Source organism: Anas acuta, chromosome 3 (assembly GCF_963932015.1).
Source record: "Anas acuta chromosome 3, bAnaAcu1.1, whole genome shotgun sequence".
Taxonomy (NCBI): Eukaryota; Metazoa; Chordata; class Aves; order Anseriformes; family Anatidae; genus Anas; species Anas acuta.
In genome coordinates, this window is record NC_088981.1 from 116,620,776 (window position 1) to 116,638,598 (window position 17,823).

Genomic DNA, 17,823 nt, shown 5'->3' on the forward strand with positions numbered 1-17,823 from the left:
CTGAGACACCTGGCAATAAAGGTTTAATTAGCGAGGGGAGGCTCCCGGGCCTTGCCTTTGAAGGGTTTGGGGGGTGAAAATAAAAACTTGGTGGGACCCAAACCCTGCGCGTGGCCGAGCCTCGCGCCCTCTACGGATGGTTTGGTTTAGAGAGGGGAGGCGGCGGCTGTGGCTTGTGGACGTGGTGAGCTGCTTTTTCTTCCTCCGAGCCTCGGGTAAATGGGGCGTGCGAAGCTCCTGCCACTAAAAGCTGAGATGAAAACGGACGCGAGCGCCGTGCAGCATCCTTGAGGTGCTCCGGTGCCGAATTCTGACTCAGGCTGATGCTCCAAGCCCTGCTGGCCCCGCTCACAGGCACCCACCAGCAAAACTCAACACTTCCACGACTGAAAGATCAGCCCTCCGGCAAGGCCAGGAACTACCGGATACATTTATTTAAGGCCGAGGCTTTTTGAGCTTTGGAGCTGATTTATCAGGAAATAAAACCTTTTTCTTGCTCTTATTTTTAGCTCCCTGTTTGCCTGTTCTTTTCGTGCTGCTCTGGCTCAGCTCGCGCCAGGCTGGGGTTGGTTTCGCAGTGCGATGAATCGATGCGAGGGGGGTGAGATGAACGCAGCCGAACGAGCAGTGCCTCTGTGCTTCAGCCTGAGATTTTTCTTCCTCCAAATCCCGGTGCGTGCCCTGCCTGCAGCCACCCTGGGCTTTGGGGTTTGCGGGCTGCTGCCCCGAGCTGCTGCTTCGTGCATCTGCTGGGGCTCAAAAATACATCGGGACATGTCCACAGCCTGCAGGGAGCCAGCCCTGTTAGCAGGTGCCTTCGGATGTGCGAGGTCTCAGCGGGTTTGAGCGTTGCTCATGGGCTCTGCGGTGCCTGGACACGAGCCCGGGCATGGCCTCTGCCTGCCCTGCACGCCGCAGGCTGGCAGGGGGGCAAAGAAAAAACCTCACCTCCCGCTGCCGCTGCGATGGGCTGACGGCGTTCCTGGGCCTGAAACACTCCAGGAACATCCAGTCACAAAGCCACGATGGCTCTTGCTCACTGCCCGGCCAGTCCCTGCTTGCCCTGTCACGGTGTCACGGTGCTGGCTTGGTAACAGATTTCACACTGGCAGGTGACGTGCGGATGTCTGAGCTCCAGGAGCTGGGGCTGAGGCTGGGCGAGCTGGGCTGGCTTGTTCCCAGCCGGGGCTGCTGGTCCTCAGGGCTCAGCCACGAGGCAGCTTTTTCAAATTGTCCTCCCATTTATTATTTGCAACACTCTAAGTCAGGGTTATTACACGAGTTTGGTTTTTCTTGGTTCAACCAGCACCCGTCTCAGCACAGGCACCTCCTCCTTACCGAGCTGTGCTGCAGGAAGTCGGCTAATTGCATTTAGCAATTAATTGCCAAAGGCAGCGCTGCTCTGAATGCCAGAGGCAGCTCGTGCTTCGCTCACCTGTCTCAGGCAGCACGGCATTTTCGCACATTGCTTTTTGCCTGGGCTATCTTTTTGGGCTGCTGCTGATCCCCAGCGCTGTTTGCAGCACAGGGACAGGCTCAGGTGCAGCAGGAGCAGCAATAACCAGCTCGGGGCAGGAGCAGGAGGGTGCACACCCCACTTCCACTGCCGTGCTTTCGCGCTTGCTGATGTGAAAGGCAGCGCTGCCAGCTTCAATATTCCTCTTGCTTCTATTTATACACCTCTTCCTCGCTGCTTTCAAATCCTCTTCTGCCCCTGCCTCCGTAGCGCCGGAGCAATTAGCGACAGCCTGCTAAGTGGGCTTGGGGCTGCAGAGCAGCTCCTGCTCCACCCCTGGCTGCAGGGATCCGCTCTTTGCTTGGGATTTCTGCTGCCAAAGGTGGTGGGAACCCTGGGGGCTGCCTCTGGCTGCTGCTTACAAGGCTCCCTTCATCCCCAGAAGACCACAGGGGGTTTGTCCTTGCTCCTTGCCACTGCTGCCACGCGCCCCAGAGATGCTTGGCTGCTGCAGGAGGGCTCAGGGCTGTTGGCCGGGTCATGCAGGTGGCCCCAGGTGCTCACCCCAAGAAACCACGTCCTGTGCCTGGGTAAAGCGTGCCGTGAGCCCGTTGCTGAAGCACAACGCTGCATCCAGCGCCTGCCCCTGCTGTGAGGGAGCATCGTGGAGGCAGGCAGGGACGTGCCTGCGCTCCTCGGGCAGATCTGAGTCCTGTTTTCTTCCCCGCGTCACCTCCGCACCGAGGGGTCCTGCATCCCTCCAGCCTGATGCTGCTCCGGTGCTCAGCCGGACCTTGCTGTGCTTGCACGGCTCTGCAGCTAAAAAATAAAAGCTGTTCCAGCACCTGAACAGCCCGCAGAAACCCAGGCGTGGCTGCATGCAGCAGGTTTGCTTCTTGGCAGCCCTGGTGCAGTCCTTGTGCTGTCTGCCTGCTCTGCTGGCCAAAGCGGATCCCGCTCCCAGCCACGAAGTCATCAAATAAAATGAAGGAGCTGGCCACGATTCAACATTTTCATAGAGAAAAAGCTGTTTGGGAACTCCTCCGTGAAGGGTCAGCTCCAGGAGAAGGATATCTGGCTGCAGCCCAGGCAATCGGAGCAGGGAGCTGGGGATTTGAGGGACGCCACCCCAAAATCGAGGTGTTCAAGCCTGATAAAACATCACTAGCAGGAGCTGTACAGCAATGTTTGGAAGGGATGAATTCAGCAGAACAAATGTTGTTCAGCTGGGGGGGGAATAAAGAATCTCTATTTTCAGACCCTGGTTGGCACCTCCTGCGTCCAGCCGGTAACTCAAGGCCACGCTCAGCTTTCCGAAACCCCAGCACCTCCAGCCGTTATCAAAAATGGACTTGGAAAAAAAGAGATAAATAAGGGAAAAAAAAACAACACGCTAACTAACCAGAAATACCTGAGGACACCAGGCAGCCTCTCTGGGGCCCGCAAAGCCTCACGCCCCAGAACTGGGCTGGGTGGACCGAGCCCCTCCTGCCAGTTTGGGATTTTTCTTTGCCTTCTTTGCTCCTGTCCGTGGTGCAGCAGCAGCGGGGGCAGCCTCCTGCCTGCAGGGCAGTAAGTTGGCACACAGGGGCTCGGGGAATCTACAAAAAAAGGAAAAAATTAAATCAAGAGAAGCAGGAGCCAGAAAGGAGCCAGGGGCATGAGTTTGTTCAGGCTCCGTGGGGTTTCATTCCAAAGGCCACCAGCCTCTGCACCTTCTTTTTTAACCCAAAATTGGTGCGTACAAATCCCTCCGTGGGTGCCTATTTGCCTTAGGGAGCGTCTCCAAACCAGTCTGCAGCCTTTGGTAAGGTTCCATCCACGGTGCTTTCCCCCAGAATTTGTGCAAATCAAGTCTCACCCCCAGCAGATCTCCCCTCTCCTAACACCAGGATTTCAAACTCCTGCCCCATGGCAGGTGGTAGCGCTGGGAATTTGTTTCTTGTTAGTGTATTTTAAGCAAAGCCTGCTGCTGTTTGCCTTGCCAAGTTCCCTGGGTCTCTAGGATTAGGGGAGCCTGTAAAAAGGAGGTGGCAAGGCTGTGAAAGCAGGGGCTTGATCCCAGCAGTGTGGGGATCTCTGGTATTTGGGGCTGGGGCCCACAACATAGCCTGGAAGAGATGAAAAAAGCCAGGACTGAAGTGGCTTTCTCCAAAACTTAACAGCCAAATGTTGAGAGAAGTTACAGGAGGGACAACAGTCACGGATTTTTGGGTCTACACCCGTGTCCTGCTGCCACCATGGAGCACGTGGAAACAATTTCATCCAAATTCTCTGATCCTGCAGCTCCGGGAAAATAAAGGCGAGCCAAGCAAGCCTTACCGGGAGCAAACCTCTGCTTCTGACTTCAAAAAGCCTCAGCAAAAATCAATTAAGGGCGTAATGAAGAATCTGGAAAGAACAGCAGGGGCTGTAACGAGCCGTACGAGCTCGTTACCTTCTCGGGGCCGAACTCCTCACGACGTTCCTGCACGCAGCCAGCCGGGGCACGCGGGAGTCTTCACACATTGCCTGCGAGAGGAGCTGGCACGGGGAAAAGCTCTGCTGTGTGGCGAGACGTGCTGGGCTCTGTGATTAACGAAGGGTTCTGCTGATCATCGAGCTGGATGCGGTGATTAATTTTGGAGACGGATAGACCGGCGTTCCCCGACTTCATCCCGAGCGGGGCCGTAGCAAGTAGTTAATTCTGGCCTTGATAAATCCTGCCCCCGGCTATCTCGCAGCTCTGTGAGCGATGTTGTTTCTGTCCCACGGAAACAAAAAGATAAGTTAAGTAGTCTGGAGCGGCCTTAATCCCAAACAATCAATTTCAGTGCCTGCGGAGAGAACGATGAGGAGCAACTCGCACATTTTTCCCCCCGTCGCAGCGGAAGGGCAAAGCTCCGCGCTCGCTAGCTGGTGAAATACGAGGCTGAATCACAGAGCCACGTTGCTCTCACTTCTTCCCTCGTTTCAAAAGATTGGGACCGCGGGTAATTAACGGTGTGGAGCATCCTTAGTCAGTGAGTTCTGTGCTCTGACCCAGGGGAGCACCAAAGCCCAGGGAGCAGGGCGCTGAGGCACCCGATTTCAGCCCAGTGATGTGCCCCACAGTGCTGCTCTTGGCCTGAATGCACCACAGGCACTCAATGTCACCATCACTGTCACCATCACTGTCACCACCACGGGCATTTCTTGCCACCAGAGCAGCAGCTTGAACCAAGAGCCAGCTGCTTTACCCCGGCGCAGGGACTCCTAGGGGTTGGTGCTCCAGGAAAGCAGCCCAGCCGTGCACCGTGCCAAATCTCCGCACTCCCCTCAGCTCCTGTGGCATGAAGGAGAACCAGGAATCCAACGAAGAGGAATTCATCATCTCCGTAATAAACAAGCTCCCAGCCTCTTCTCCCCAGCCCCCAGTTCCAGTTGTGGATCTTGGTGCAACTCTTCTGCAGCTTTCCCTTCTTCTCTTCCCGAAAATTGTTACAACAAGAGCTATGCCCAGCTTTTGATCCCGGAGGATCCCGTGGATTCCTTCACTCTTCCATTTTTATCCTGCTCCCCCCCTGGTGCAGACATTCCGTGCACCCTTTAGATCGCTTCTGAATCCCGAGCTTGTTTTCAGAGAGCTACAGACGGCAGCTCCGGGATTCTCCCCCCCTCCTTCCCGAAGCAGTCAGTTAAATTAGGGGTTGTCAGCGCAGAAATTCATTTACCAATTCAGGCAGTATTAGAATAAGACTTACTGAATTGTACCTAGAATCACATATGGCACTTCAAAAAAAAGCAGATGCTAAGTATTACTGCACTCTAATGCATTAGTAAGAAAAAAAAAAAACACCACATTTTATTAATTTATAAAGCACGGAGATTCGAGGGATGTGCAGAGAGCTAAAAACAGCAGCAGCTGTGAGGATACACCTCTAGATAGCAAAATCAGAAGGAAGAGGAGTAAACTCCCATTTGTGTGCCCCACGTTTTTCCAGGTGTTTTGAGGGTGCACAGACCCATCAGCATTTTCCAGAAAAATGGAGCTGGTCTGGAGTAAAAACAGCCCTGTAGGGCCGGCAGCACTCGCCTGCTCTGGGCAGACCAGGGAGTTGGAGCAGCTACGGGATTAGGAAGACGAAGAAAATACTTCAGAGGGGCAGCTCTGCAAAGCAGAACAGAAGTAGAGCTCAATTGCTGCTTGTTTGAGCAGGACTAAAAGGACTTCTGTGTGGTGAAGGAGCTCCCTAAGTTATCTTTTTTTTGGCAGTTTATTCCTCTCCTACAGAAGGCAGCTCTCCCTGAAGGGCACTATTTCACCCTGGCGCATCAGAAGAGCGTCGGAGGAAGCTTTCAGGAGCTCCCAGCTTCTTCCGAAAAGCAGGGACCAGCAGCAGTTTGCAGATCCACAGAAACATTTCTCAAACAGGGTGCAAATGAGACTCCCCCTTTACCTGCCAAGATTCCAGTTCAGGCCTTCTCGTTTCCCTTGTGAGAACAGCTGGCACAAGCAGCTAGCACAGCAGGAAGCACGATTCCTTAAGCTACTTTAAGTGTTAGTGACGCATACGTTCTAATCAAGAGTTGGCATCTTTAACGTTCTTTGTATTTATTTTAAGAAAGCATTTTAGTTAATCTAAGCAAGAATATTCAAAAGCCACTGGGAGGAAAATACATTTTTTTTTTGTTTCTGTTAAAACTTTGCAGAACAGACACCCAACGCTCTGCCAGCTCGCTCAGCAGCCATCGTGGAGTTACGTGGCCCAGCAACACGGAGCGAGGAATTAACACAAAAAGCTCCAATTAAACCTAGGAAAGACAACTCCTGCCTTCCACGCCAAGGACACGCAACAGAAAACAGGTTCAGAAACTCCTGCGTGGCCGCGCCAAACAGTTCAAGGCGTTCCAGCCAAGCTTTGACCTACCTACGGGCTGCATAAAAGAACACAAGTACAAAAAGCAAGGGAGGTTTGCACAAAAATAAAATATTTGTAGTTCTCTTAAAATTACTGTACAAATAAATAAAGTTATCGTCCATTTAAATAAAAACCGTTTGGGAGAACTGGCAGCCGGCAAGGTTTGTGTCTCCTCCTTTCCTGATCCAGCCACTCCTCGCGAAAGAAATCAGTCGTTCGCCGTCTGCGAGGCCTCCAGACCGTGGTGGGACACAGCACCTACGAAAGAAAAATGCTGAAGCTGCAAAATAACACACTTGGCAAGAGCACTGAGCAGCCCACAGCAGCTTTTCAGGGCAGTCTGTACGCCCTGGCTGTGCTACTCTTTTTCTGCACCTTGTCTGCAAGCCCGTTTCCCATTACGGGATCATAATAAAAAAGGAAAATCAGGGGAAAATGAAGCTTAGTAGACCTGACGCCGTGCTGTTACCACCTTTTTAGTTTGTTCTTGCAAATTCCTGTAGGACAAAGCACTTCAGGGCTGGCCTGCCAACTAGTGGCACTGCTGCTATCACAGCGTGCCAGCCCAGCCCCGGGACGGAGCCCCCAGAACTGCTGCTTGGGGACAAAACCGATGTTCCTGGGTAAGTAGAATTGGTTTGTCCACTGAGATTTCAGCAGACGTTTGATGTAGCACCACTCAAGAAAGTATTAGACAAACAGGAGAAGACTGCAATTAGTAAAGAGGAAGACGTACGGCAGCTAACCTGGCCCAGGGGAAAACTGAAGCGGGTAATTTGGAAAACGGAGACACCAGAGCAGAGCTTTATCAAGATGGGCACTGGGAACAGGCTTGGTTAATTAAGTGTTTTCACTAATAACATCCTACGAGCAATTAGGAGCGCACCAAAACTGAGGTGTGATGATTGCAAGAAATGTTATGACAAGAAAGGAGGAAGACAGTCGGGGTCGTTCACCTCAGAACTGACAAGAGAAGAGAGCGGGTAACAGAAAACAGAAGGTCAGGGATCTGCACACAGAAGCTTTTACTGTAACCCAGGATGTTATTATTTTAAAAGACTCCAGTCAAGAAGGGCTTTAGGATACAAAGTAATTAGAAGAGGAATGAGCAACACAGGTGTGAAAGAGGAGAGGTGATCCTGGGATACATCAGGAGGAAGACTTCCAGGCTAGGTCATAAATATGGGTACTTTACAGGGACCTAAGAGACTTTGTTGCTAAAATGCAGGCAACAAATTCAACCCCAGGATGCCCCTGACAGCTGAAAATAGGAGCTGAAAATCCTGGAAACTCCCTTCTGTACATCCATGTCTTTGCTCTTAACTGCTCAAAGACATGAAATCCAACAGAAATCTTGGATTTTATACTGGGCATTCAGACCTCCATCCGCGTAGAGATTAGAGAGGTCATGCAAAACTCACGAGGATTGGGAATTTTGTTAGTTTTTAAGAAAAAATGGGCATGGGAATGAGTCAGTGTTGTTGCGAGGCTGGATCAAGGCCTTTGTGTTAACGAGCCCAGGGCAGGAAAACATAAAAACCACCTAAACATACCCAAGGTGCACACCTACAGCAATTTTGCCCACCTTGGGTTTTATTTCGTTAGCAAAAACTTTACGAAAGGGACAAACACAGCACAGGGAAGTGCTGGAGGGATGGCAGAAGCCTGCCCTCATTTACAGAAGCAGTTGAGATTTCGGATAAAGGACAGGCAGATCGAGGAGCAGCACGGCCAACTCCCTGAACACACACTGCTAAAGACGCAGAGGTTTCTTTGTCAGAGGTAATTCAACCAAATATTTCCTGAATATTTAATTTAACAAGGTGATTCTGGTCCTAAATATTCAGAACTGCCCCCGGTCACTCAATTTAGAGGGCTTTGGCCAGCAGGTCAGCAACTAAAAGCCCCGTGAACCCACACGGGGCCGAGAGGAGCCTGGCACAGACACCAACCTGAGCGCCCTTGGCCTAGGAGAGCGAGCGCTGACGCTTTTTGCCGTAGGAGATTTGCCTGATGCGGGCTTCCAGCTGGAAAGCATCCAGCCTCTCCTTGGGGTTAAAAGCCAGCATGTCACGCAGGAGCTCGCAGAGATCGGCTGGCATGGCCTTCTTGTTCTTCAGAGGGATTTGCAGCTTCATGTTGGGGTTCTCCAGCAGCGCCTCGCCCAGAGGAATAAGCTCCTTGCCTTGGCAGATGTAAGTTCCTGCACACGGGGTAGAAGGAGTCAGCTTAAACAAGGGGAATATCGACACAAAAGGCCGTCACGCACAGCAGGGAGAGGCGATCTGGAGGGCAAAACACCTGAAAGATCACCAGGAGGAGCACTGCTTAGGAGGCCAAGTCAAATACTGAAGGGAACCTCCCCCATCTGATCATGGTTCGCTTCAACAGCAGGCCTGGAAGCTCTCGAGGGGGGAAGGAAGGGACTGAGCTCGGCTCGGGTGACTTGAAAGAGTTAAACACAAGCCCTGTTTGCTCAGCAAGTCAAACAATTTCCAATTAAAATGACAGCACACGCCATTCGCCGCTCGCCAACTTCTCCTCGGCGAGATTAAGGCAGGGAAATGTAAATTTACTCCCGGTCATCTAAATAATTTCACCGCTTGTTGAAAAATGATTAACCGGCTTCCCAAACAGACAGTGAAAACAGCTTCAGCTGCTCTGCCCCTGCACCCGGCGAAGAATAAATGTTTCAAAGGCAGTGACCTGTCTGCGTGGGGAAAAGGTTGGCCACGCAAACTCCTTATCTCGAGGTGGCGGGCGGCTATTTTAATGGAATCTGTTCGTGCTTTGCTCTCAGCTGCAACCGTTTGCTTGCTTTTGTAGGCAGGAACTAAAACATTTATCAGCGTTTGGCATTTTGAAGAGAAATAAATAATACAATTAGAACCGAGCCTACCTTAAAGAAAAAAAAATTAAAGGGGTAGTGCAAAAGCTTATCAAAGTCCCTGTGTAGAAATCCCTTTTAAGTTAAAGGTTTAAACGTTTAGGGGACAGACAGGTGCTCTGTGATCTCAGACCTGGGGTAGATGCCTGCAATTATTCTGCTAATCTGCATGACCGGCGTTCTCTGCTCTCGGGATGGATTTTCCCACTGTAATATGCTGATCTGAAATCATTGAGCATGATTTAGTGTGTGTATGTGGGGGGTTTGGAGGAAGGGAGAGGACAGAGCAGGCCATCGGGTGGGTCAGCCCTCTGAGTTTGCATCTCTACACGAAGAAATTTGGCGAGGGAGCAGCGAAGCTGATCTGAAAATCCTCGCCAAATTTATAGCTTGGCTCCTTGGAGCATCCTTCCAGTGCTCCCATCTCCTGGCCGTGCCAAGTCAAGGATAGAAGCAAAATTCCTAAAAGCAGTTCCAGGCAGGGCAGGTTTGGGTTTTGGGAGCACTAAAAGCACCCCAGAGCAGATGGAAATCTACAGCTAACGGAATCCTCCACCAAGACAGACGCCTCACCAAGAGCTTTCTGTCTTCAAACTCCCCGGTGGCCACCAGGGCCAATCCCAGTCTGAGCAGAGCTCCTTGGGGGAAGGAAAGCCTGGCAGCAAAGAAGCCAAAAGCGATCTTTCTCAAGACCTTTAAACCCCACAAAGTATTTTGGGGATAAAAAAAACAAAAGCCACACACATTCACTGGCAGAAGAACCATCTTCTGAACATAATAATTTGTAGATGTAAGAAGTGCTCCTCCTGTTTTACTGCTATGTTTTCATGTCCTGGAAACCCTACAGGAACAGCAGCCAAATTAGGAGAAATTTGTGCTGGAGAGAAGGGATTTTGAACCACACTTTTGGGGCAAAAAGCACCCGATCCTCACCGAGCAGCTCCTTCTCAGTGTCCCCGTCCCGGAAGGTGATCCGCTCGGCCATCGCCCAGAAGATGATCCCGAGGGCAAAGATGTCAGCCTTGGCCGTGTAGTGCCCTTCCCAGACTTCTGGAGCCATGTAGAAGTTGGACCCGCAGGCGGAGGAGAAGCGGTGCTGGTTGACGTTCCCCTTCCCCTGGCACACCTTGCTGAGGCCGAAATCTGCCACCTGCGGAGAGGAAGGTGAGAAGGAAAAAATTCAGCTCTGGGCAGACACCAAATTCCCGAGGATATTTACGAGCAGCAGCCTGATAAATTCCAAGCTAGGGAGAGGGAACCCGATATCTGCCTGCTGGTTGCGTGCGGTTCATTCTGCCCAAAAATGACGGGGCACAAAGGTACCTGGAGGGACAGCTGAGGTGGGAGTGGCTCTCACTGCCCCACGGGGAGCACACCGAAGCTCTGGCCTCGCTGTTATCACCCCGGGATGAAGAGGGCACCGATATAAATGCCCCCCCAATGGCTCTCCAGGTCCAAGAACAAATATCATTGATCTGAGAGGCCAAGATGTGAATTATCTGCGAGGCACCGAGCTGTAAAATTGCATCCAGCCCCAGAAACTCTTGGGACTGCAAGTTGAGGCTCCCAGCTTTGCAGCTGCTTCTCAGGGCAATGTAGCAGTTTCATTCTGATGCTCCCAGAAACGCAGCTGGCTCACCTTTACCTCGATCGGGCACCACCTCGCACGAAGCCCAAGCATTCCCCAGCTCCCCTTAAGCTGAGAATTGTGTGCTTGAGGAAGTGTCAGCTGTTGTAACAGGACTGTGTGTTCTTAAGGTTTAAGGGATGAAAAAACATCGTTTTGGCTGTGGCTGATGTCTCTAATTATTTAGCGTGCAGAAGCTTGACGCCCCTGAGCTGCAGCTGTCTGCAGGATGAAGAGGGGATGAAGGACTTGAGAGATACAAACCATCGTGACCAGCGCTTCCTTCCAAAACTCTTAAAACCCAGCCCGCATCAGACGTTCCGGACGCCCTTATCACGAGCTACAAGCAGAGCTTATCACAAAACTCACCAGCAGACCGCTCCTAAAGAGAACTTGTGGCTACCGAGCTCGCCAGAGCGGAGTTTTCACCCCCTTACCTTCACTATGGGGCTGCCACGCTTGTGGGAGATCAAAATATTGTCGGCCTTCAGGTCCCTGTGCACGATCTGGTTCCTGTGGAGGAAGGCCACGGCGCTGCTGAGCTGCCGCATGAAGCTGTGGTTGAGCTGGGCGTCGGGGCCGCGCGACAGGAGGTACTCGTTCATGTTGCCCCCGTCGCAGAACTCCATGACGAACCAGAGGAAGCAGGCGGCTTTGGGATCCATGCACCTCCGGCCCTTCAGGCAGGTCTCGATCAGCAGCAGGTGGCTGTGGGATTTCCTAAAGCGGTGGCCGAGGGGTTGGAAGGCCCGGCCGTTCTGCAGGACGCACTCCTCCAGCTGGATGACGTTTTCGTGTTGCCTCTGGATGCTTTGCAGGGCCCAGAATTCCTGCAAAGCCAGCTCCACGTTCTCGGGGACGTTGCAGTGCATCCTTTTCACGGCCACTTTGCTTCTGGTCTTGTTGAGGACGGCCTCGTAGACCACCCCGTAGCTCCCCCGGCCCACTTCTCGGATGATGCTGTACTTGGCTTCCGTCGCCATCCTCCCGTAAATCAGGGGAAAACACCCGGAGTCATGACAAGCCGCAGCAAAACCCTAGAAAAAAAAAAAAAAAAAGAGATAAAAAGTTTAAAACCTCGCAGCTCGCCAACTGCCGAGTGCAAATCCTTCCAGGTACATCATTATGGGATGCAGCTGCACGAGGAGGGCTAGAGCAGGGCGCTGAGAGGCAGCCCATATCCATGGTAACTGGGAGGCGTTGTGGGGTACAGCCCTGCCCGCACAGCGGGGCGCAGCTCCAGCATCGATTTCCCAAAGCAGTTTGTGAAAAAGAAGCAGGGCCGGGAGGACACGTTCGCCGAGCGGGGCAGGAAAGGGAGGAGGAGACCTGCTGGGGAGCAAGACGAGCTCGCTTGAGCGGAATTGACTTTTCAAGGAGAGAAGCGAGGCAGAAAGGCTGCTTTGGCACGAGTCCTCGCTGCCTGATTTCCCCCCGTGTGATGAAACATCTCCTGCGCTTTGCCAGCCGGTTCCCCACCGGCCCTGCTCTGCTCCCAGATCCCAAAACCCTTCGTGTTTCCACCCTTTTAGCTCCCCTCACGTCCCACAGCTCCCTCCCCATGCACCTGCACAGCTCAAACCCACCCCAGCTCCCTCCGTACCCACTCTCCTTCCCCAAAACTTCCCTTTTCTCACCCAATTCCCCACACCCCCTGCCCAACACCCAGCCCGAACCCTGACCTTATCCCCAGAGCCCCCTCACAGACCAGCAGCAGCCCCAACTCCATGGGCACCAGCCCCACTCCTTCCTCACCCCAAGCCCCCTCACAGCCTCTGCTTCTCCCCCTCAGGCCCTCCCTCACCTCAGGGCTCCCCCAGGCCCTTCCCCCTTCAGCCCCTTGCCCACCTCAGACCCCCCCTCAAGCCCCTTCCCCTCCCCCCAGCCCCCCTCACAGCCCCTAATTCTCCCCTCAGGACCCTCCCCCTCCTCAGGACTCCCCCAGGCCCTTCCCCCTTCAGCTTTTTGCCCACCTCAGGGCCCCTCAAACCCTCCCCCCCAGCCCCCTTCCCCTCCCCAACCCCCTCACAGCCCCTTCCCCACCTCAGACCCCCTCAAACCCTCCCCCCCCAGCCCCTTCCCCTCCCCAGCCCCTGTTTCTCCCCCCAGACCCCCTCACAGCCCCTAATTCTCCCCTCAGGGCCCTCCCCCACCTCAGGGCTCCCCCAGGCCCTTCCCCCTTCAACCCTTTGCCCACCTCAGGGCCCTTCCCCACCTCAGGGCCCCTCAAACCCTCCCTCCCCAGCCCCCTTCCCCTCCTCAGCCCCTTCCCCTCCCCCCAACCCCCTCACAGCCCCTAATTCTCCCCTCAGGCCCCTTCCCCTCCTCAGCCCCCCTCAGGCCCTCCCCCACCTCAGGGCTCCCCCAGGCCCTTCCCCCTTCAGCCCTTTGCCCACCTCAGACCCCCCCCCAACCCCCTCAGTCCCCCTCAGTCCCTTTTTTCCCCTCAAGTCCCCTCAGGGCCCTTCTGTCCCCTCAGGACCCCTCAGATCCCCTCAGGCCCCCCCCGCCCCTCCCCCCCTCACCTCAGGGCCCCGCTCGCGCCCGGCCCCGCCGCCGCCGTCGCAATTCCCGCCGCCGTCCCTTAGCCCCGCCCCCCGGCCGCCCCCCGGCCAATCAGCAAGGAGAAGGCGCCCTCCCGCCAATCAGAAGCCGGCGCGGCCTCCCGCCGCGACCAATCGGGGAGCGGCTCGCTCTCGCCGGATCAAAAAGGGCCGGGCGGGGAGATGCGCGCATGCGTGGTGGAGGGGAGGTGGGGAAGGACTACAAATCCCGTCGTGCTCTGCGGTAAGGAACGGGTGCCTGCTAGGGGCAAAATGCTTCAAAACGCGTGGGGAGGGCGGGGGGGGTTCTAGGGTTGAGTTTTGGGGGTGCCCAAAGGGACCCGGCCCCCTCAGCACCCCAAAAATCAGAAAGGTGAAAAATAAAACATCAAAAAGAGGGGAAAAGGGCGGCGTGCCCACCACTGAGCATCTTTTGGGGGGGGACACTGCTTTGGGGGACCCCCTGATGGAGCCAATTTTGGGGGACCCCAGTGATGGAGTCACATTTTGGGGACCCCGCTGATGGAGTCACTTTTTGGGATACCCCACTGATGGCATCACGTTTTAGGGACCCCACTGACAGAGCCAATTTTTAGGGACCCCACTGATGGAGCCAATTTTTGGGGACCCCACTGATGGAGTCACATTTTGGGGACCCCACTGATGGAGCCAATTTTGGGGACCCCACTGATGGAGTCACATTTATGGGACCCCACTGATGGAGTTGCTTTTTGGGGGAACCCCACTGATAGAGTTGCATTTTGGGGACCCCACTGATGGAGTCATTTTGGGGGGGGACCCCACTGATGGCACCACATTTTGGGGACCCCACCAACAGAGCCAATTTTGGGATACCCCACTGATGGCACCACATTTTGGGGACCCCACTGATGGAGCCAATTTTTGGGAACCCTACTGATGGAGCCAATTTTTGGGAACCCCACTGATGGAGTCACATTTGGGAGACTCCACTGATGGAGTCATTTTGGGGGGGGACCCCACTGATGGCACCACATTTTGGGGACCCCACCAACAGAGCCAATTTTGGGGGACCCCTAATGGAGTCACATTTAAGGAACCCCACTGATGGAGTTGCTTTTTGGGGGATCCCACTGATGAAGTTACATTTTGGGGACCCCACTGATAGCACCATGTTTTGGGGACCCCACCATCAGAACCAATTTTGGGGGGAACCCACTGATAGAGTCATATTTAGGGGACCCCACTGATGGAGTCACTTTTTGGGATACCCCACTGATGGCACCACATTTTGAGGACCCCACTGACAGAGCCAATTTTTGGGGACCCCACTGACGGAGTCATTTTTGGGGGCACCCCACTGATGGCACCACATTTAGGCCACCCCACTCATGGAGTCACTTTTTGGGGCCCCCCAGCACCCTACCGGCCAACCTTCCCCTCCGCCATTTAGGACGAGGGTTGATTGTGCTGACCCCATCCCTTATCCCACCTACAGCACCTTTTTGAGGTAAAAAACCCACATTTTGGGTGCTTTTACACATTTCTCACCCTCCCCAGTGCCACAGCAAGCAGGGGGAAACCCCCGAACCCATAAAGGGTTCAGCAGGCCGCGGGGCTGTGGGGTTGGGCCTCAAACCCCACAACACGGTGTGCTCACGGGAACGAGCTCCTCCCCCCCTCAAATCCCACAAAACCTCCTTCAAAATAAGGAAATAAAGGAAAATTTAGGAAAACGGGAGCGGGATCGCCGGGCTCCGGGCCTAAATAGGGCAGCTCGGACCCTATTAAGAGGCGCTGCACATCCCGGTGACTCAGAGCCTTGACGTGCGAAGGCGGCGGTGATGTGGCAGTTTTTCCTCTTGGAAAGCACAATGATGTGACAGGATTTTGGGATTTTTTGGGGGGTATTTTAGGGCCAGGCCCCTCAGGAAGGTGCTGGGAGGTGCCAGGGGGAGCGCTGGGTGTGGGGTGGGACCAGAGGTTTTGTGGATCCTAAGTGGAGAAATCCTTTTTGGGTGGGTTTCTTTCTTGACTGGAAAACCCGTTTTGTTAAATTTTAGTTTTTTTTTGTCCAGACTGAGCCCCGGTGGAGGGATTTGGGGTTGTGGCAGTTTTCCGGCTCCGTGCAAAATCCTAATCCTGCTCTGAAATCCTAATTCTGACCACAAAGCCCAATCCTGCCCCAAAATCCCGATCCTGCCCCAAAATCCCGATCCTGTCCCAAAATCCTGAACCTGCCCCAAAATCCCAGGTCTGTCCTGAAATTCGGATCCTGACCCCAAACCCTAATCCTGTCCCCAAATCCTGATTCTGCCCCTAAAATCCCAATTCTGCCCTGAAACCGTGATCCTGCCCTGAAATTCCAGTCCTGCCCCCAAATCCCACCCTGCCCCCAAATACTGATCCTGCCCTGAAACCACGATCCTGCCCCCAAATCCTGATCCTGCCCCAGAATCATGAAAATACCCCAAAATCCTGATCCTGTCCCCAAAACCTGATCCTGCCCCCAAATCCTGATCCTGCCCTCAAACCCCAGTCCTGCCCCCAAGCCCCAGTCCTGCCCCAAAATCCCAAACCTGCTCTAAAATCCTGATCCTACCCCAAAAAGCCATCCTGCTCCCAAACCCTGCCCCTGCCCTGAAACCCAGATCTTGACCCCAAAACCCAATCCTGACCCCAAATCCTGACCCTGCCCTGAAACCCCAATGGTGCCCCAACGGTGGAGCAGAAACCCGATAATTGGGGCTGTTTGGGTGGGTTTTGGACCCCAAAAGTATTTCCATGTGTATTTAGGACCATGGCCCCCACAGCCACCACAGCGCCTCCCCAAAATTTCCCCTACAAACCTCTCTCCCTGCCCTGTAGCGCTGGTTTGCCTAAATTTAGGAGCTTTTCCCCCAAAAAGCGCTGTGGGGTGGTTTGGGGGATGGGTAGATGTGGGGCAGTTTTATTTTGAGGAGAAATTTGGGGCAAGATGGCACAAATCCTGACCCCATGTGCCTTGTGGGATTAGGGCAGAGCCCGGGGGGGATTGGGGTGGGTGCAGTGGGAAGGGTCGTGGTGGTGACACGGGGCGACCCCAAAACATGCACCTGGAAGGGAGCTGTCACCCCGTCCCCATCACAGCCCCCCTTTTGGAGCAGGATTTTGGGGCAGGGTCGGGATTTTGGGGTAGGATCAGGATTTTGGGGCAGGATCAGGATTTGGGGACAGGATCAGGATTCGGGGGCAGGATTAGGATTTGGGGGAAGGATTGGGATTTGGGGGAAGCATCGGGATTTGGGGGAAGGATTGGGATTTGGGAGCAGGACTAGGATTCGGGATCAGGACTGGGATTTGGGGGCAGGATCAGGTTTTGGGGTCAGGATCGGGATTTGGGGGCAGGATTAGGATTTTGGGGCAGGAATAGGATTTGGGGGCAGGATTAGGATTTGTGGGCAGAATCAGGATATCTGGGCAGGGGCAGGATTTGGGGGCAGGATCAGGTTTTGGGGGCAGGATTAGGATTTGGGGGAAGGATTAGGATTTGGGGCCAGGACTAAAATTTGGGGGCAGGATTGGGATTCGGGTCAGGATTGGGATTTGGGGGCAGGAATAGGATTTGGGGGCAGGATTAGGATTTGTGGGCAGAATCAGGATATCTGGGCAGGGGCAGGATTTGGGGGCAGGATCAGGTTTTGGGGGCAGGATTAGGATTTGGGGGAAGGATTAGGATTTGGGGCCAGGACTAAAATTTGGGGGCAGGATTGGGATTCAGGTCAGGATTGGGATTTGGGGGCAGGAATAGGATTTGGGGGCAGGATTAGGATTTGTGGGCAGAATCAGGATATCTGGGCAGGGGCAGGATTTGGGGGCAGGATCAGGTTTTGGGGGCAGGATTAGGATTTGGGGGAAGGATTAGGATTTGGGGCCAGGACTAAAATTTGGGGGCAGGATTGGGATTCGGGTCAGGATTGGGATTTGGGGGCAGGAATAGGATTTGGGGGCAAGATTGGGATTTGGGGGCAGCATCGGGATTTGGGGGCAGGATCAGGATTTGGGGCCAGGATTGGGATTTTGGGGCAGGAATAGGATTTTGGGGCAGGATCAGGATTTGGGGGCAGGATGGGATTTGGGGGCAGGATTAGGATTTTGGAGCGATTTTTGGATCTCCTGTGCATGGCCCCTGCCGTGGTTAAGGGGTTTTGACAACAAGGGAGTTATGGGGGGGATGCATTGGGTCAGGATCGGGTCCTCGGGGCCGTTTGAGTCCCGGTTGTGTGTGGGGGGAATGGTGCCGGTCCTATGGGGTTTGGAGAGCCTTCATCGTGCTCATCCTCACCCCGTTGGGGTTTTGGAGCCCCCCTCGTCCCCAAAATGTCACTGCCGGGGTTAAGTTGGCAGCAGGGGAGCGGGGTCAGCTTGGGGGCAATGAAGCCCCCATATCCCCGATCCTGACCCCAAACCCT

The 17,823-nt window shown here is 54.1% G+C and overlaps 2 protein-coding genes across 3 annotated transcripts in view; one reads left to right on the forward strand and one right to left on the reverse strand.

The window, feature by feature from the left end:
- ELP3 (elongator acetyltransferase complex subunit 3) overlaps nt 1–6,360 on the forward strand; it is an 89,019-nt gene extending 82,659 nt beyond the window's left edge. Inside the window, exon 15 of the mRNA XM_068678945.1 lies at nt 6,128–6,360. Coding sequence (XP_068535046.1) covers nt 6,128–6,360 — 233 coding nt within the window. The remainder of the gene's footprint in view (nt 1–6,127) is intronic.
- Nucleotides 6,013–13,508, reverse strand: LOC137854947 (serine/threonine-protein kinase PDIK1L-like). Of its 2 annotated transcripts, none has more exons than XM_068678947.1 (5): nt 13,376–13,508; nt 11,288–11,887; nt 10,157–10,373; nt 8,289–8,539; nt 6,013–6,594 (listed from the first exon to the last, which is right to left on the reverse strand). In XM_068678947.1, exons 2-4 carry the CDS (start codon nt 11,831–11,833, stop codon nt 8,304–8,306), a joined length of 999 nt encoding a protein of 332 aa, XP_068535048.1. In that variant the 5' UTR covers nt 11,834–11,887; nt 13,376–13,508; the 3' UTR covers nt 6,013–6,594; nt 8,289–8,303. The 2 variants fall into 2 exon arrangements, with proteins under 2 accessions (XP_068535048.1, XP_068535049.1); XM_068678948.1 differs by lacking the exon at nt 13,376–13,508 and adding an exon at nt 12,180–12,367.
- Between the last annotated feature and the right edge of the window lie 4,315 nt (nt 13,509–17,823).